The sequence below is a fragment of the Nasonia vitripennis genome, chromosome 4 (genome assembly GCF_009193385.2).
Source record: "Nasonia vitripennis strain AsymCx chromosome 4, Nvit_psr_1.1, whole genome shotgun sequence".
Lineage (NCBI taxonomy): Eukaryota > Metazoa > Arthropoda > Insecta > Hymenoptera > Pteromalidae > Nasonia > Nasonia vitripennis.
This window is the reverse complement of record NC_045760.1, coordinates 16,850,562-16,869,095: the sequence shown is the minus strand read 5'-3', so window position 1 is coordinate 16,869,095 and position 18,534 is coordinate 16,850,562. Positions and strand designations below refer to the sequence as shown.

At 52.9% G+C, this 18,534-nt stretch overlaps 1 protein-coding gene across 1 annotated transcript in view; it reads left to right on the top strand.

Moving 5' to 3' along the window:
- Positions 1 to 1,040: 1,040 nt before the first annotated feature.
- LOC100116912 (protein jagged-1) overlaps positions 1,041 to 18,534 on the top strand; it is a 50,505-nt gene continuing 33,011 nt past the window's right edge. Inside the window, exon 1 of the mRNA XM_031928714.1 lies at positions 1,041 to 2,531. Coding sequence (XP_031784574.1) covers positions 2,484 to 2,531 — 48 coding nt within the window. The 5' untranslated portion in view covers positions 1,041 to 2,483. The remainder of the gene's footprint in view (positions 2,532 to 18,534) is intronic.

The window sequence follows — 18,534 nt, the reverse complement described above, 5'->3', positions numbered from 1 at the left end:
CGCCTCTGCGCGCTCTCTCGAGTTATTGTTCCCAGTTTGCCAATGTACGATTCGGTCTTCCAGCACGTGCAGCTTCCGTTTCCTCGACCAGCGCTTGCTTAATCGATCGATCAATTAGCAGTCCATTATCTGCGCAAGGGCGTAGGAGTATCCTGTTTTTCAATATATGGACGCGAGCGTCGTATTATCTTTGGCTCGATTATCGCCCGCTCTAATCAATTCCCTTTCCGTAGTCGCTCGTGAACCGGTGCCTAATTTTAGGCGTTTATCTCTACGACTCGATTCGCGTGGGGCGGAATTTCATCCTATTCACGGCGTCCAAGTAAAAGCTCGAGTAAAAGTCGTGCATGCGGTTCTCAATTCAGACGCTCCGGAGAGCCGAACACTGAACCCGTAAATTTGCGCACTCGCGGAATTTCCCGCACCTCGCACATGTCGCCTGGAAGTCGTCCAACTTTCCCCCTGCCCCCTCGCGACGTTCTCGAACTTGCGCTTCTCTACACTTACTGCAAGCTCTCCGGATTCAGCCGCGGCGCTACTTCTGCGTTCCGCCCAAGTTCCGCGCTTCGAAATAGACTCGCTCTCGTATGGGTATACCGCAATCCCGCTGGCTGCTGGAGGTCCTCGTGGTGGTGTAGGCACCCAGTCATCCGCGGCAGCAGAAGCTGCGATGGTATACGAGCGTATAGGTATACATGCGCAGGGGAACAGAGAGAGAGAGAGAGAGAGAGAGAGAGAGAGAGAGAGAGAGAGAGAAGGCGATAGTGGAGGGGCGCGAGATCCAGAGTGTACATTATACGGACTGCAGGCAGCGCGAGCGAGAGAGCGCGATCCATCGACGGCGGCGACGAGAAAGAGAGAGCGAGCGAGAGAGTCATCGAGAGAACGTAAGAGTTCCCCTTTAGCGATGATGGGGAGCTAGGTCGAAAGGTGGGAGGGAGCGCGAGCGATGGTACGACGACGAGAACGCAACTCGAGAAAGAGAGAGAGAGCGAGCGAGCGAGCGTAGATAGGGAGGGGGAGGCCCGCAGGCCGGCCTGCGGCTTTCGACTCAGTATCCCTCGAGCAAGCGCCTTGTCCGTACCCTGCGGACGCACCGCTCCGTCGTCCGAGCAACTCAGCTCAGCTCAGCACAGCAGAAGCGCCCAGTCTTCGGCCGCGCTCACAGTCGTCGTTTTCCAGGCACACGCAAGCCGGTCGTCCAGTCCACCTGCGGGCGAGAAGCAGCCGCCGAGACGCGTAACCCGGTGGCTCTCCCTCGTTACTCTCCTTCCGCAGTGCCGGTGCGCGGAGCCGCGGGCCGCCATCGGCTCTCGCCCCGTAAGTGATTTATGACTGACGAGTGTCGTGGGATCGAAGCAGCAGAGACCGCGGCAGCGATAAACAAACGAGTGCGTCGGTGCTTCCGCCGCTCGAGTCGAGTGCAGCATCAGCAGCGGCAGCAGCCAGTGTTGAGAAGCGGCGCTCTGAAGAGACGGGCCCGCGCGCGAGGAGAGAAGAAGAGGTCACGAGTTCTCCAGGTCAGGTCGCGGGGCACAGGCAGCCGAGAGCCTGCCGTCGCCACCGCCGCTCGCGCGAGCGCGAGAGAGTTTCGCCGCATACCGCTGCTAGAGAGTATCTTGCAGCAGCAGCAGTAGAAGGTGCACGCCGTGTGTAGAGGCCCAACGGCGGGGGGAAATATCACCTTCGCCTCGTCGCCATCTTCGATGTATCCCCGCAGCAGCCTCCAGAGATCCGAGCGGTGAACGTACGCCGTGCATAGAGTGAGAGAGACGAGCTGAGCTGGCTCCCCGTAAGTGGAGCGCGCGGGTCGTGGGAGAGCGCGATTGCGATTTTCCATACGCTCTCTGCCCTCGTCACACGTGTTGTGCGTGACGCGAGCGAGACGAACGAGACGACTGCAGCGGCTACCGGCCCTCGCGAGCGAACAAAGAGCGGCGCGCAGGTGCAGCAGCGCCGAATCGCAGAGTGCGCGAGTGGTGAACGTAAATACGTAAACACGTACCTATGTACCTAAGTACCTAGAAGTGCCCCGCAGTGTCTGTCCCCACGTGTGACTTCGGTCGAGCAAGAGTGTGTAGCCGGTACGGCCCCCGGACGAGACGGTTCGAGCGCCGAGAGGTTCACCTGTTGCATGCAGAGCAGCAGCCAGCGTGCCGCGCGAGCGCGAGACGAGGGAATTTAGCCCCCCGGCTCTCGAGCGAAAAGTGCCAGTGCTGGATTCATTGAGTGTTGTATAAGTGCGCCGCCGATTTGCCTAACTCGAGTCTACTACTGAGTGCCAGACGAAAGAGTGTATATTGTATAATTTTGATGAAAAGTAAATTCGAGTGACCGGAGCTTCGATAGCGAGTGTCGCCTCAGCTCATCGACGCCGACACAGCAAGCGAGTAGACCTGCGCTGGCCTGGAGTGTTGCGCGGGCCGCGAGTGGAGCATACGACGAGTGGTGATGCGGTAGTCGCGGGATTCCCGAGGGAAGCCATGAGGGCGGCCGCCGCCTACGTCCTGCTTCTTGCCCACCTCATACAGGTATGCACCCTTCATCATCGCCATCATCATTTGTGACTTAATGCCCGACCGAGGGATCAACCTCGTGCATGAATCTTGTGTGTATGGGGGGCCCAGCCGGGGTCGATGTCGCGAACATGTGTCGTAAAGCCGATGTGGCAGATGTTTAATTGCAGGGATTATATCTCGGCTATTTTTCGGAGGAGTCCGTCGCAAAGTGCGCGTAGACATGGCTAGCCAGTTGTCATCAGATCTGCAGCGCGCATCTGGGGAGATATCAGAAGGAGAAGCATAACAGCGTGAGAATCGCGAAAACGCACCATAAAATTAACATCGAAGACGAAAAACGAGAGAGACGCTACTCGCATACAGCAGCGCGTTTCCGGTTTTCCCGAGTCTCCAAAGTATGCATGCATAGGCGATTATTGCGGAGCACGGGGCCCTCCGCCGCGAGCGGGATAATTCAGTCTCTCCTGGGGAAATTATGGCGAAATTGGAGGGAGCGCGCTTATTGTTTCGCCCGCACTTCTGCATCGGCCGCGAGCTCTCATACAGTCGAGCATGCGGGAGATAAACGCCGTCTGATAAGGGATAACCCTTTGTTTGCCGGAGGCAGTCGCGCGCCGGCGCCGCCGCCGCCTGCTCTCTGCGGGCTCGTGTGTACTCTCTCTGACTCTCCAATTGTTTATTTACGGCGGTCGTTAGCGCGGCGTAATTCGACTCATTGACATGGGATTTCAGCGCTTTTCTGTTTTTTAACGGCTCAATTAGCCGGCGATTTACTGCGCGCTTCTTATCGATCCTGCCTCTCGCTTCCGGAGTAATTTTTTAATTATCTCCCGCGGCAAGCGCCTGTTTTCTGGAGAGATTGTCTCTCCTAGCTGTGTGTGGAGTTCTCTGCAAACACGAGCCTGATGTGTTTGTAGATAGCGTCGAAAAGCAAAGATAATTGAGGCCACCAGGTTGTGTTTAACGAAATGCTCGTTACGACAAAGTAATAAACTCGGACGTTTCTGCTCTTCTCGCGAGAATTAGCAATCGATAGTCGTGGTTTATTAGCATCGTAAATCGAGAGAAAATCCTTCGATTTAAGCACTATCCCGCGCCGTTGTATCAATTAGATAAACAGCCGTTGTTAATTCCCCAGAAATACATGCCCGCGGCGATTAAATCAAACAATTATGACATTGAATGAGCCGAGCGAGTGTTGAAGAATTATCCTCCCAGTAGATTCCGAGTGATTTTTTCCTCCGCGGCGATAAGCATTCCTGTAAATTCCCCGCATTTACACGCGTGTGTACAAACAGGCTCGCGAAAACGCGATAAATCAACGAGCAATCCCGAATAGAATTTCTAGAAAAGAAGGAAAAAGGTCCGGCAGCTTGAATTTTCAATCGCGCACATTTCTATAAAGTTTCCCATGCGCCGAGTCGCTCGATAATTCAAGTTCCCGCGAAGAAAACGAAGCAGCAGCAGCATCGAAAGCGTCCCGCGATCGACGACACCCAGTGAAACGCAAATCGACTTGTCGTTGCGCAAGATAAATTCACCGGCGCGCACTCGCACACACATGCAGCGTCTGCAGTGCTCTTTCCCTCCTCTCTTTTTTGCCTCGCTCGCTCGCTTACTCGCCGTTTTCTTGTTCCGACTCGCACGCACTGCGCGATCCCGCATCAGCCGTACTCTCGCTCGCAGGAGGTCGTACTCTCCCCCTCTGTCCTACTCCTCCTTCGACTCGAGGCTTCGCCGAGCTGCTGAGACAGTTTGCTTGCCGAGGGAGCGCCTCTCCTAGATTGCTTGTGTATTACCGCGGGTTTTGCTCTCTCGCGAAACGAAACTGCAGTCGCGGGGAGAGAAGCTATAGCGAGCGTCGCCGGCTCAAACGGAGCTATCAAAGAATTTTTTTTTGGTCCTCCGGCATTCTTGGCCGAAATTTGCTCTCCGATTCTCGAACCGGAAGTGCGCGCGACTCTTTCTTCCTCTTATCTTTATGCCTCGGACCTGGATGTTTTTGGCTCCGTACGCCGCGCTCCGGAATCCGGCGTTATTACCTCATTCTCATGCAAAAATAGACTCGGCTCGAGTGGATGACGAAACTGAAGCGATCGAACGAATCGTGCTATAATAGAATGTCGCAGAACAAGCGCGTCGACCCATTCGATAATCAGGCGCACACATCGCAGACGCTTTTCCCTGTAAAAAGCGCGCCCCTTCTCCGCCGCGCATGCACATGCACACGCATGTTCTCGCTCCATATCGACTCGCATCGCCTCGTATTTCCTTGAGTTCGCTGTACCTCGCGTCCCCCGTTCCCAGCCTCCTTTATGCGAGCGTAATTGTATCGGGCATAATCGGCTCGGACGCGTCGTCGCAGTCGGGGGATTAGCATAGTGTTAGCTCGCGCGCTTCGAGAGGGAGGCCGGCTCGCGCTTTTATGTAACGACGAATGGACCGACGAAGGGGCGGAGGGGACTCGGCATATAGGCGCGAAATTCAATAAGTCGAAGTGAAAAACGCGCCGCTGCCGCCACCGCTGCTGTTAATCGACTGCATAAATTTTGCATCGCCCGGACAAAACCCGCGAAATAGCTCTCCGGCGTTTGCCGACATGCCACGTATTACACGTTTTTGTCCAATTTGGAAAGGGCTGCTCGCGAGCTTCTTCCTTTTTGCCGACGAGCTGACGCTTAATATAGTATATGCAGCGCGGGGAGAGCGTCGCCCGATCTCGTGTCGAGAGACCGCTGCTGCTGCTGGAAGCCGTCTCTCTGCTGCCGTCGACTTTTAAATGATGTATCTTGAGGTTTTTGCATTGCGGTTTCGCCTTTTTTCGCAGGCTCTCGTGCTTAATGAGAGCCGATCGGAAATTTTTATATTGAATTATTCGCTTTTTCTTTTGTTGAAAATAAAAATCAAGCAGGGTATAGCTTCTCACGGTGAATATATTTATTAATACAAAAAAAGGAACAAGAAATTAATACAAGTATGACAGCGTAGTCAGATGTCAGTGAAGCGTTCGACTGGACAACTGCTCGCTTGCTCGATTCGGTTAGAACTAACTGCTACCCTCCGCTGAGGGTATTACAATACCTCGGTGACGCGGTCCTACGGTTGATCGCAAGAGGGGCGTTGCCGATATCCAGGTACGCGATGACGCGGTCGAAGCGTGAGCGGACGGACCCTTCTTAATAGCCCCCGCCACCAACCTGGGTATCATAAAAAGGGCGCACTCAGCGAAGTGCGCGCTCCTTCTTAATCCCTAATTGCCGTATTTGTCGCACGTATTTTTCGTAGGCAACAAACAAACCACGTCTTCGAGAAGCTTATAATTATAAAACGAGCAGATGCGCTGCCGAGTTCGGCGACGGACTCGGCACGGCATCTGTTCTTGGGTTTTCCCAGCTACAATAAAACAAGAACTGAATAATATTTCAAAATACTAAATCTAAGTTTTAACAAAAACTCCAACATCTTTCATTCCGCATTTGCACATGTGAAGCGACGGCATTTATGAACGAATCGAGTTTGCTCCTCTGAAAATGCTAAACGTCTCTGTTTTCCTCGCAAAAGTATGGTCGTCTTCAAGAAAGAGCGCGTGTATACGCTTCCTTTTTCTATCAACACTTCATACCGCATATACATAACCGCGTTCACAAGCTTTTTTATTGTAAAAAGTCGCTTTGTTTCTCCAAATTAAGAGCCTCATTACGACTTTAAATTAGCATCCGTTTCTCTCGCTGCTACGTAATCCGGGTTTTTTTTCATGCTTCTTCATGAATATGCTTTGCTCCGACTCGGCAATTAAACGCAAAATTAAACATCACATCACAAGTACTTACGTGGGCTTTCCGCACGTGCGACTTTGAACCGAGTCTCCATCTCTTTCTGCGTGACAACACACACGAAAGAGAGAGAGAGAGAGAGAGAGAGAGAGAGAGAGAGAGAGAGAGATAATAATGGAGAGCTTAGAGAGATGACGTCGAAAAGTCCTCGCACGAGTGCTTGCTTGCTTACATACTTACTCTCTCGATGCTTGTACTCCGTTGCTTGCAGCACGTATATATACAAACACTCTCGCGTGTGTGCATGCGCACACACAAGGGCTCAAGGGGTCGCCGCCGCCGACGCTGCGTTTAAAACGTCTTTCGAGAGGAGAGCCGCTGCCGCTGCTTCCCGTTCGGCCGATTTCTTTCATCTGCAATTAAAGCCCAGAGAGAGAGAGAGAGAGAGAGAGAGAGAGAGAGAGAGAGAGAGAGAGAGTGAGATATGGAGTCTTTCAATTTTAACTCGAGCCCTATTACCGTTATAAACACGTGGCGGTTTGCGCGATCTTAAGTCGCGACGGCGAAAATTTGCGGCTGTATGCTCAGCCCGGAGAGCTCTCATTCTCTCATTCTGTCGAGTCTTTTTTTCTCAGACTCCAGCTGCCACCAGCAACGCTGACGTTGGCGACCTCCTTTATGCTGCAGTCTCCGCTTTTTTTCTCTAGCGCAGTGCGCACAGGGGGCTGCTTGCCTTTTTTCCCTCAATTTTCACCGCAAGAATTCGCCATACTAAAAGAGCACTTACCGCCGCTCGCCGAGAAAAGATTTCAGGAACTCGCTTACCTTTTTTCCTTCCTCTCGCTCGTTATAAGGGCGCAAACACGGCGGGACTCTCGTTCCTCCGAATCGCGTGGTTATTTTTATGTAAATACCGCCGTGAGAGGAGCCGGACTGAATTTGCGCGAGTTGACTTTGGGAGCGATTCTCGATCCATACCGCGACAGCATGAGCAGATGCGATTTAAGGCGACGTTGTGTAGGTACACGAGAAGCGTTAAAAAAAGGACGCGCACGCATTTATCGGGAATATCTCGCGAACGAGCTTCCCGAAACGCCATCGATTACCTCTCCCGCGCGAGGCTCTAAACCAGCTTAATAAACATAAGTTAAGCGTTCGCGGCGCGCGATTAGCTGCGCCGGCTGCTGCAAGCGCGACGAGCGTAAACCACCCGACGAACGTCAGTGCACGGCAGCGAGCGAGGAGCTCTGTAAAGCTTATAAGGGACGTCGGAGAGAAAAGGAAGCTCCGATCATAAACAAGCCCTTATCGCCGATCAATAAAACGAGCACGACGAACGTCCTTCTTGCGGTCCGTCTCGCTCGCTTGCGCGACCGATAAAAAGAAGCAGCCAGGCGCGCTCTCTCTCTTTCTCTTCGGCGTCTATGTAGTGCGGCGCGCAGTTTCGCTGAGTACACTATGACTGGTATAGAGCGAGAGGCAGGCGGCAGCTAAGTGCAGAAAGACAGTAGTAAATCTTGCCGCTCTCTCGTTCGATGGAAGACTAGGGAGAAAGGTCTGTATACGTATCACCGGCGAGTCGTGGACTTCCGTGCGCGAGGCTTTCACAAAGTTACACACCGAGAGAGCGCAGCATCCCTCTCGCGCGAGGATAATCGAACCGACGAACGCGACTATTATGCGCTGAGATTGCAGGATGCTCCGAGCAATTATCGTCGGGGGCCCGTTAAAGTAGCCAGAGAGCACGGAAGAAAGAGATTGATCTATACGCGAAAGAGAGTCTGTGGAATCTCGCTCTTTCTCCGCGCCCTCTCGGATATACACGCCTACCTCGTCATTCTTTCTGCAGCCGTCTCTCTGCGAAACTATGGGTGTTCGCCCTCCGTCGAGCGAGCTGCCGTGGCTTTTTTCTGCTCTGTTTGTTCTAGGCCTCGCTCTTTCTGGGAATTAATCGCTCCACCGCCGCGCGAGAGCCGTCCGAGAAAGAGATTTTGCGCCACTAGCCGCAGGATTCCATAACGCAAGAACTGCAGCTTACGCGCCCCGGCTCGTCTATAATGTGGTAATTGAGCGGAAAATTAACCTGCTTGTTTCGGCTTTATCGGCGATCGGAGAAGCACACGATTCGCTAATTTCGCCGGAGCTTTCCATTGTCGACTAATGGGTTCCGAATCGTACACACACACTGTATAAGTACTCGGCAGCTCCGGTGAAAAAAACACAGGGGAGCATCGATCTCTCTTCCGTGAGGGCTAATTAATTCGAGCTCTCATCGACGGAATGCTGCCCCCCCCCCCCCGACATTGTACTCGTTCGGTGTAATTTTTATCGCTAATGGCCATGTAGAAATAATTAATGATCATAATTATGTTATGGCATAACATTGATTAAAAATGAAGGCGCGCAATTTCTCAATGCCCTGGTAACGCGAGCGCAGCCCGAAATTAAATTGGAGTCGCTGCAGTATAGCCGACGCGCAAATTTGCATATTCATGTGATATGCGCGAGCGCGGGCTTCTTTTTTTGTTGTTTGATCGAAAAATCGCTGGCCATAAAGACATTGATGGATGATAAGGCCGCTCGTCGGATACACTGTACATCGCGTTTTACAGCGACGGCTCGCAGCTGTAAAACATTCAGCGCGATTTCTTGCGTAAACACCGAACGAGACGAACCCCCTGGGCTGGTCCCGTTGCGCGTATTTTCGGACACGTGGCTCGAAATTCCTAGCGCGAACGTAAGGCTTTCCCATGCAGTCGTGTTCGTCCTCTACAGTCCGTATAGCTGCATCGACTCGTTGCGGCCGGATAATTCATCATAAACCAGTCGGCCGGCTTGCACCGGCTCGGCACTTTAATTACCTCTCGGGGAGCGAGCGGACGTGCCGGCGCGCGTGCGCGATTCGGAGATGTACGATCGATGATCGCGAATCGCGCGAAACCGAGAGGCGACGTCCTGGTGAGAAAAGGGGGTATAGAATAATAACAATCCGGAGACGGAGCTCGCCCAGCGCCACAGGAAGTAGCGGAGGTAACGGAAACGCGCGAGACTGTCACCGTATACGTGCCGCCTGGTTTACGCGGTAGACGCGCGCGCATATATACGTAGAGTAGACTGCTGGCTGGCCTGCGGCTGATTGAATTACGAGACTGAAATTTATGGGGACTGCCGTGCTCGCGCGCGAGCCGAGGCGCAAAGAACGTTGTTTACGCGATAATTGCGTGCGCGGCGGGTCGATCCGGAAAAGTTCGGAAGCAGCTCTTAAAATAAGTCGTCTCTCGCATAGGCTGATGAGTTTGTGCCGTGGCATAAGCTTTTTCACGCTCCTCGCTACCGAGTTACTATGTCCTGCGGGGCTTCGCCGAGCAGAAAAATCGCTCCGCTCTTTATTCCACCAGCGCGTAGTTAGTGCCGCGAGCGAGAGCGTAATTTATGTGTTTATTCTAGGCGGAGGGAAAAAAGCGCGGGAGGCTTTGTACCGCCGAGAAGCTCACATCCCGCGCGTGATTTGTTTACTTACTGTTTTGCACGCTCTGCTGTGTATAGTGGGTACAGATCGCTGAGAGGAAATTCATTCCGCGGAGCTTCGAGGCTTTTTCCCCGCGTGACAAACGTTTGGATAAATCATCGTTCTATTTGCGCTCGCGAGAGAAAATTCCGGCAAAAAGCCGGGCTGTTGAGTAATTTATGAAAACTTTCTGCGCATCACAGCTGTATACAGCGCGGCAGACAAAGAGCCGACGATTTCGAAATGCAGAGGCCCCGAAAAACAAGGCGCAATCTAATTGCGCAAGCGCGATCTCGAGCCACAGCTATGTATATACGCCTACTCTGGTCAGTGGTCGATTCAGAGGCAAACTTTTTATCGATTTCCGTTTCGCGAAAGCACGCGTCGTACATGCAGATACCCCATCTGTCTGTCGAGAGGCAGATGCCGCGCGGTGAGCTTATTGCGAAAGGCATCCTGCGCGTGCGCCGTTCATATTCGCCTTGTATATGCTTATACAAGTAGAAACAACCAACGGCGTTTGCAATTGTCGTGGCTTCATTAGGCGCGGAGGATAGGAGATGAAGATGAAGAGAACGAGAGGGAGAGTGCGCCCAGCACGCACCGTCGCCGGCAACGTTTCGAAACACCGATTGATGTCGCGGCGAGGAGAGAGGAGCTGAGAGGTTTCCTCGGCGAAAAAAACCCGTCGTGCAGCGCATATCGAGTGCATCATGGGAAAATAGCCGCGCCGGGTACACGCGGTGCATCGGATCCCCTTAATTAAGAAATAGAACCGCTCGAGTTACGCAATAACTTTCGGAACTGCCGCGCGCGATATCAGCGGTGTATACGACCGAGGCGAGTACATAACGAAGCCTGCGTACGGTGGAGTGTAAGTGGTCGCGGTCACACGTCGCGAGCTCGCGCAGTACGTATAGCACATACTCGCGCGCAGTCGCTGCAGCAGCCGGTGATGAGGGTAAAAAATGCTAACGCGCTTCCCTCCCCTGGCCCGGTGCATATCTGCGGATGGAAAACGTAATGCGGCTCCCCCGGTAGTAGTGGCTCTCTCGCGGGTAATCCAAGAAACTATTAGCCCGAGCGCGCGCCGCATCGTAAAGCTGCCCGCGCGCGCTGCTCTCGCGAGAGCGTAATATTTCCGTAATGCCGCGTAATTATATATACGACTCGGGACCCCTGGAACGGCTGGCGAGACTGGACTTTAATAGAAAAGCCAGCGGCGAGCGCTCGACTTTTATATTCCTCCTGAAGCAGCGTACTTGCGCGAGCTCGCACGAATAGTACACAGTCTGTCCTGCTTTCCGGTCGCGCGCGAGAGCGATTAGCCGATTTCCCGCGCTGCGTCCTGCGCATTTTCCCCTGCGCGCTGCAGCGTGTGAATGAGCTGCCAGCGTTGCGTGGTGCTTTCGGCTCTCGATTTACTGCTCCTAACGGTTCGCTGCCGACTGATTTTCATACGCGATTGTAAATTAAGTCGCAGTCGTGATAAATACAGAGAAATCGCCAAGGCTGAAAAATAGGCCGCGTCGGTGCATCGGCCAACGTCTTCAGCTATAAACGTCGCCCCGAGAATCGGGGATCCTGTTCACTCGTTATCTCCCGAGATAGCCATCGGCAGAGCCGAATAATTTTCCCAAACGCGGCTATTTTTTTCGGAGCCAGCTCGCGCGCGACAAGCAATTCCGAAAGGCGAGCTCAACATAAATCCACATCTGAATGCCAGGCTCTCGAGTAGTAATGGGAAAAAAACGCCCGGATCACATGGCTCTCGCCATTAAATTCTTCCCCAGATAGGCATCTCACGCGCAGCGCGTCGCTCGTACGGCTCTTTAGGCCCTCTAAATAAAGTCTTGTCACTGGCCGTGAAAAGAAGCCCGCGGGCCCGGGCTCACTCCATTTTCTTCCTTGATCATCATTGTCCTCGTCAGAATCGTCATCGCTGCTCGCAGCTTCTCTCTCGCTCTGCCTCTCCTTCTCCCTCTCCCTCTGCAGCCATTTGACAGCGCGGCCTCTCTCTCTCCCGACTCTTATGCTCCTACGGTCCTCGGCTCTCCTCGTATCCAATTATCCGTCGGACATCAGGTGGCTCCGCAGCTCGAGGTTGTTAGCCCCGTGAGCGGGCTGCCGGCAGCGCTCCTTCTCTCTCGCTCGCTCGTTCGGTGAAAACGCGGAATGCGCGCTCGCGCGCGCGGGAAAAAGAGAGAGCGTTTTAAACGCGCGTTTTATTAGCGAAAAATGAGAGACAGTGCTTCGCTCGTTTCGTCATCCTGCACTTCGAATTTACCAACTTTTCACTTCCTCTCTCCTCGTGCAATGGGCTTCCTTTGTAGAGAGAGAGAGAGAGCGTCCGCATCTGCTCGCGACAAGGTGCAAAAAGTATCTCTCGGCCCACTTACGGTTTAGCGTGTCCTTTTCGACACCCCCGACCCTCGTTCATTCATAACGCATCCCACGCAGATGCTTCCGTGCTCTCCGGCGCCGCGAGCGTTTTTTAAACGCGCAGTTTCTTGAACTCTACACTCTCTGTCTACGGCGCGAGCCCTTTGTGCGCCCGCACACAGATATCGCAGAAGTAGCACACACTGGGCACCCCCTTTCTCCCGGCGCGCTCCCGCCTCTTTCCTGCACCAGCTCTCCCTTTCTCTGGCTGCCTCGCAGGTTCGGCCTCGCTCCTTTGTGTGCGTACGCTCGCGGACTGGCGATAAAGAGATTGCGTGTTTACAAGAGTCCGCAGCGGAGTCGGAGAAAAGACTTATATCGCGAGCCTGATGTGCCCGAGCTCCTTCTCGGTTGCGCTGATGCAGCAGCTCAGCTGTGGGCGGGCCGAGAGGCTTATGAGCGTTTAGCCCCGGTGGTAACGCGAGCCGCAGAACTCGCGCGAGCTACAAAAATTGCCGCTCTGCCCTCGAGCGCTTTTCTTATTGGCCACAATCCTCGCGTGCGGCTGCGTATCTGCCTTGATACTGTACACGGATAAACGCTGTCCATCTCGGCTTCTCTCTGCGTCTTCCGAGACGTGTGCAGGTGTGTGGGGCCGCTTCTGTATTCGCCGCTGGTCTAGGCGGCGCCTTCACGCCCTTCCGAGAAAGAGTCACGCGAGAGCGTTCTGGACAAGGCCGCAGTGCCGCATCCGAGCTCGACCAAGTAGATTTTTCTGCCGATCGAAGATGAACGCGCCGCGCGCCGTATAGTTGTTAACTCGAATTAAGCCGGCTCGCGCAAGAAATAAATTGAGCAACAATGTTTTTTACGCATCCGAGCAGGTTACACTTTTTTTTACACTTTTTCGATTAGTTCCCACAGCACTTAACATTCTCGTAGCATCGAATAAAACATTGCGAATGCGAGGGCACCGGACAGGTGTGCGTATGTGCGCGTGGTGAAACTCTCCTCGCCGTGCCTGTAAGCTCTATAGCGTACGGCTTATTTGCAGTCGCTCCGTTTTCTTCTCTCGGAAGTGTGTCAGTTCTTGTCGCGCGCGCACCTTCACTTCGCTTGTATATAACAAAGCATCGCGGGCCGTTTCGCGATTTCGCCCGGGCCATCACCTTTCGCAATGACCTTTTCACAGCGCCAGATCTGATGGAAAATACCTAAATACCGGCGCCTCTCATTAAATTCAGCAAAAACGCCATTACGCAAGAGCACTCCATATGCTGCCAGCGTCTCACCCACACAGCTACTCGCACCTATATTCACCGGCAAATTGCTAATTCTTGTTTACGCTGCTCGCGAATGACACTCTCATGCATTGGAAACGCGCGCTTGCGCTACTCTCTCGCGGGCAAGCGAAAAAAGCCGCTCGTTAATCATAAAGGAAAAATCGTCGTGCCAAGGCGAGCGAACGTATGCACGGGCACGCGAAGACACCGCGAGCGATCAATCACGTGAACCGACAATTTGCACTTTGTGCGTGCGCTCGCGAGATCATTGAATAATTCCAGTATCAATCTCGGGAAGCGGCGAGCTACCTGCCTGCGCCGCGGCTCCTCGTTTTTTCCCTACCCTCTCCGCGCGCGAGGTGTAGTAATCTGTGCTCTCTCTCTCTCTCTCTTTCTCTCTCTCTCTCTCTCTCTCTCTCTCTCTCTCTCTCTCTCTCTCTGTATACGCGCGTTCCACGTAAACACGTCGTTCTCAGGACTCTCGAGATCATCAGCCGGCGTGCATCGTCATCATCGATCGCGATTATGGGAAGCCGTATACGCTCGCAATAAGGAGAGTGACAGTGAGATTGGAGATTGAGATTTATTCATGAAGCTGCGAGCTGTGCACGGAGCGTGTCCTTTAAGGGCATTTTCCGCGTAAGTGGCGACGCAACGTGTGGTTAACGCGTAATACGCGCCTGCCACGTTACACACGATGGAAATTATTTTCCGTGTGCGCGACGCACAGGTGACAAGCTCAGCCGACGGTCGATGACTCTGCAGCTGCGTCGCACACCTTCCCTCGATCGTTGTTTAATCGAGAGTATTACGCTCGATTATCATTTGTTATAACAGCAGATGCACGTCCCTTCTTCCCGTATGCTCTTCCCCGAAGCATCGCGCGAGCTCGTTTTATAACGCGCGGCGTAAATCACTTTCTAGCTTTCGAGGAAATGTTTACCCGTACGGAAGAATTCCCGTAATAAGATTACAATGCACTTTAATTAATTGGCTGCGAAATTTAACCTGGTCGCTTTAACGGAATTTCTCGTACGCCAGTAGAGCAGCCGCGAACGAAGTATCACACTTTCGTCTTACACAAATAATTGTACGGTTCGCCTCAAAGTACCGCAGATACAGCTCGCGATACGGTCTTTTCATTTGGCGCATAAGATGCAGCGAGATAGAAGGCTTCATGAATAAAAGAAAATCATAGTATTTATGGCTCCTGCACTCGCGCGTTTACAAACAAAAGTTCTTTCACTCCTCATCAAGGGGTCCGATTCGCTCGAGCAGTTGCTTCTTTTTTCAATCGCGCGCAGCGAACCGTAATGAGTTGCGAAAAAGTGTTTTGATAGTCTAATCGAGCTCCACAAACGAAGTGAAAACTCACCTCGCGATCGACTGTACAGTCGGGAGAGCGACGACAGACGTACACGACCCGAGGCGATAGCGGAATCAGAATCAGAAGAAAAGGACGGAGCGAGATAGGCTTCCGACTGGTAGACTGCGCGGCGAACGGTTCACGCCTCGATGACTCCAGCACGCCCGCTCAGCTGAGTCCTGCGTGTATAATATACGCATATAACGTGTATATCAAGAATGACGCGCGCAGCGCGCCCGTTAGGCGTAATGGTCTCGCGCGTCTTCTCTCCTCAGCGCCACTGTCACGCGCACTTGCACAACGTGTAATCGTCGGATAATCAGCCTCGCGCGATCTATATAATACGGCCGTCCGCGTCTAACAAACGATAATGCGATAATGATAATGATATTGGTGCGAGACCCACTGCTTTTCTTTCGCGGCGGGGCCGGCCCTCTTTTTTCGACCGACCGGGAGCTGCAGCCGCCTCGGGGGCCCGTTTAGTCGACTCATGTTTATGCATATGAGCGACGACGACGATGCTCTCTTCTGCAGCGCGGAATCGCTCGCAATCAGCCCCGGAGCTGTGCTCGCGCGCACGCGCTCTAATGAAATTTCATCTCTGCACGGTGAAAGTTTGAGGCAGGCGTTTTTTTTCGTCCGTTTTGGCTTGACGACTTTTTGCGATCACACGCGGCAGCGCTCGACGCGGGATGCGGGAACGCGCAGTGAATTATGTAATTAAGCGCTTAGCGCGATTAAATCGCGTGCGAGCAGATGAGGAGATTAGCCGATTATAATCAACGGGTCGATTTAGAAAATTGTTACCCTGCTTAATTTAATAATGATACAGCCTGCAGTCGGAGATTCGGAGCTCTTGTCTCTACAGGGCCTTTTAAAATTCATAGATTTTATGTTAAACCGGCAGGGGGCGGTCTTTGTTTTAATGCTAGCCTGTCCGATGGGCATGCGGAGAATTATGTATACTAGATTAATGAGCTGACACTCTTTACCCAAATTAAACACAATAATCTCTGAGCGTCTCATTACCATGCATACATGCATAATGCATACGTACAGCAAACGAGAGGCGTTTAAGCTTGTAAGCTGCAGTTATCGAATTTGCGCGTCCTTTCGCTTCAGCAGAGTCCAAAAATTCAATCTCGACAACATAGCCTCGATTCCGCGATGTGTGCCCAAGGATTGGAGGCGCGCGAATACATACGGGTCCATCGACTGGCTCACAGACGATTGAATGAGCGGGCGCCCGGTCAAAGCGACAGAAGCCGAAGGGTACTGAAAAAAAAGGCTGCCCGATCCCTTTTGATGTGCTATTGAGTTTCGAGCTCGAGGTACACGCCTGACCGGAGTTTTTTGTGAAATTGATAGAACGTCTCGTTCCCGCTCCTGTTGTTTCGACCACAAAAGACGCCATAGACACCTTGCTCTATATCGCTTACGCGTTCTGGCAGGTATAGGATGTTCCTTGGCAGACGGTGTGAGAAGGAGGAGAAATCGAGAGGGTCAGGATTATTTTCAAGCTGCGTATACATGACCGGCGTGGTATAGCGTGTAAGGCTCATGACTCTCGAGATCGATTGCGCTGAGACAAATCGAGATTGAGCCTGCTGCCGAAAGCTCGTAAATGGAGACGTCTGCGGGGTCGACCGACAGCTTCATCAATCGATCAAGCGTATAACCGATCCGGCGGGGAATACCCTCGCGTGAGAGACGCGTTTCTCCGTCTGCTCCCGCAGCTCGCCGGACAAAGGATCTGATGAATTTTTTCCTTCTGTTTCTCGAGGCATGCCGGACTTTTCCAGTCCACTCTCGTGACCGAGGCATCCTTCATCCTGTCGGAATCCGTCGAGTGCCACTCGGTGAGACGGAAATTACTGGCGTAATCTCGCCTCGGCATCTTGTCACACCTTCGCTCCATAATTATTCAGCTGCAGTCCGCTCGTCCCGCCGTCCGTCTTTTCGTCGATTCTTCGGCACGTTCCTCCATTTCCATACTTTTTCACCGCTGGAGATAAAAATCACTCCATCAATTACTCATGCGTTAACGAGCGTCAGCTCGCCGAATTATTACAAATTACACCAACTAATTTTCGCCCGCGCTTTTTTCAACGATCCAGATTGAATTTCGGATAGAGCAGAAACAAAGGCGGATCCGCATGATTTATTATTACACTCGCACGGATTTAATTACGCGGGATTCCCCGGCACCGCGCAGATCGATCAATCAATTACAAATCGGGATACTCTCGCTCGCTCTCGCCTTAACTTTATCCGCGTCCCTGTCTCGCCTCGGCTCGCCTACGTCGGCTTCTACGCGCATAATCCGACTGCCCGAGACACTGCATTGCGATACACGCGAAATGAATGGATTTGGCCCGAAAGAAATATCTGGCGATCCACTTCGCGAATTCGGGAGGTCCGTGAGATTACGCACGGGAGAAAAATATCACGGCGGCTAAACAGGTTTGCCAGCGGCAACGCGCGAGAGAACCGGAACCCGTCGCGGCCGATGCGCCCCCTTGTCTCGTGCTCGTTCGGCCATCGTAATTGGCCTTGGTCTCGATCTCTGCCCGTGAAACTATACGGCGGCAGCGGCGCTGCACTATTCTTGCCACGGAATGAGGCGTTTCTTCGGACGTCGGTGTTGCGGCCTCGCTAACTGTCGCATAAATTTGCTGGAGCGTCTTCCGTCGAAGCATATCGAAACGATGATATTGTGATTTAGCTTATTCGTGCTGGTCTCGTTCGTCAAATTAACTCGTATCCTCCGAGGCGGACAGGGCGTTCGGTTATTTGCCCTGGATTTAAAATTTAAATCCACCGCGGATTACAAAAGCAGTCGCGGGCGAGCTGATGGAGGGCAAGAGAAAAACTGGCCCGCCGTGCGGTCAGAATGCAGCAGCAGCCGGGAGAAGCGAAAGAGCCAGTTAGTTCCATCGAAAAAGTCAGAAACAATCAAGGGCCTCTGATCGAGGTCCGATCCGACTACTCTTGCCTTCTTATCTCAGGAGCTCGTCTACCGTGCTGAACCTTCCCACGCGCGCTTACTCGCTCGCTGGCTTTTTAATTATTTCAGTAATTTGTGGTCGATCCGCACAATCTTTCGCCCTTTCCACGGACGTATTGCTCACACACACACACACACACACACAGCTTCCTCTTCGCCTCCTTCTCTCCTTCTCCTTCTGCTGCTGCCGTTTTGCTGCAGCCGATGCGAAAACTCCTGCCTCGAACGAGTAGCAAATAATATTAAGTATAGGTTCTCCCCTGAGGCCGGCAGGCCGACCTGCAGCGCGAGAGAGAAATATATGTGGCCTCGGGCGAGTCGTAAACGCACGCACGGATTAATACACGCGAGTGGAAGCGAGAGAAAGAGAGAGACTCCGAGAGTCATAGGAGCGCATGCACAGCACACGAACACACGAAGCTCGGGCACAAAATTAAATGATGTTCGGCGGAGGCCTATTTCACTCTCCCGGGCAGGTAGGTAGCGGCCACCGGTAATTACTACCTGCGCGCGACTCGCCTGCGAGAAAGATAGTATACCTGTATGAAGGGCGCCGGGGATGATTTTCAAAAGTCGAACCGCTGCAACACCGCCACCACGACCGACAACAACAAACGACGACGACTCCAAATGCCTGCCGAAGTGCCCGCTCCAAAGGTGCAGCTTTTTACACTCATTTAAAGTCCGAGCCATACG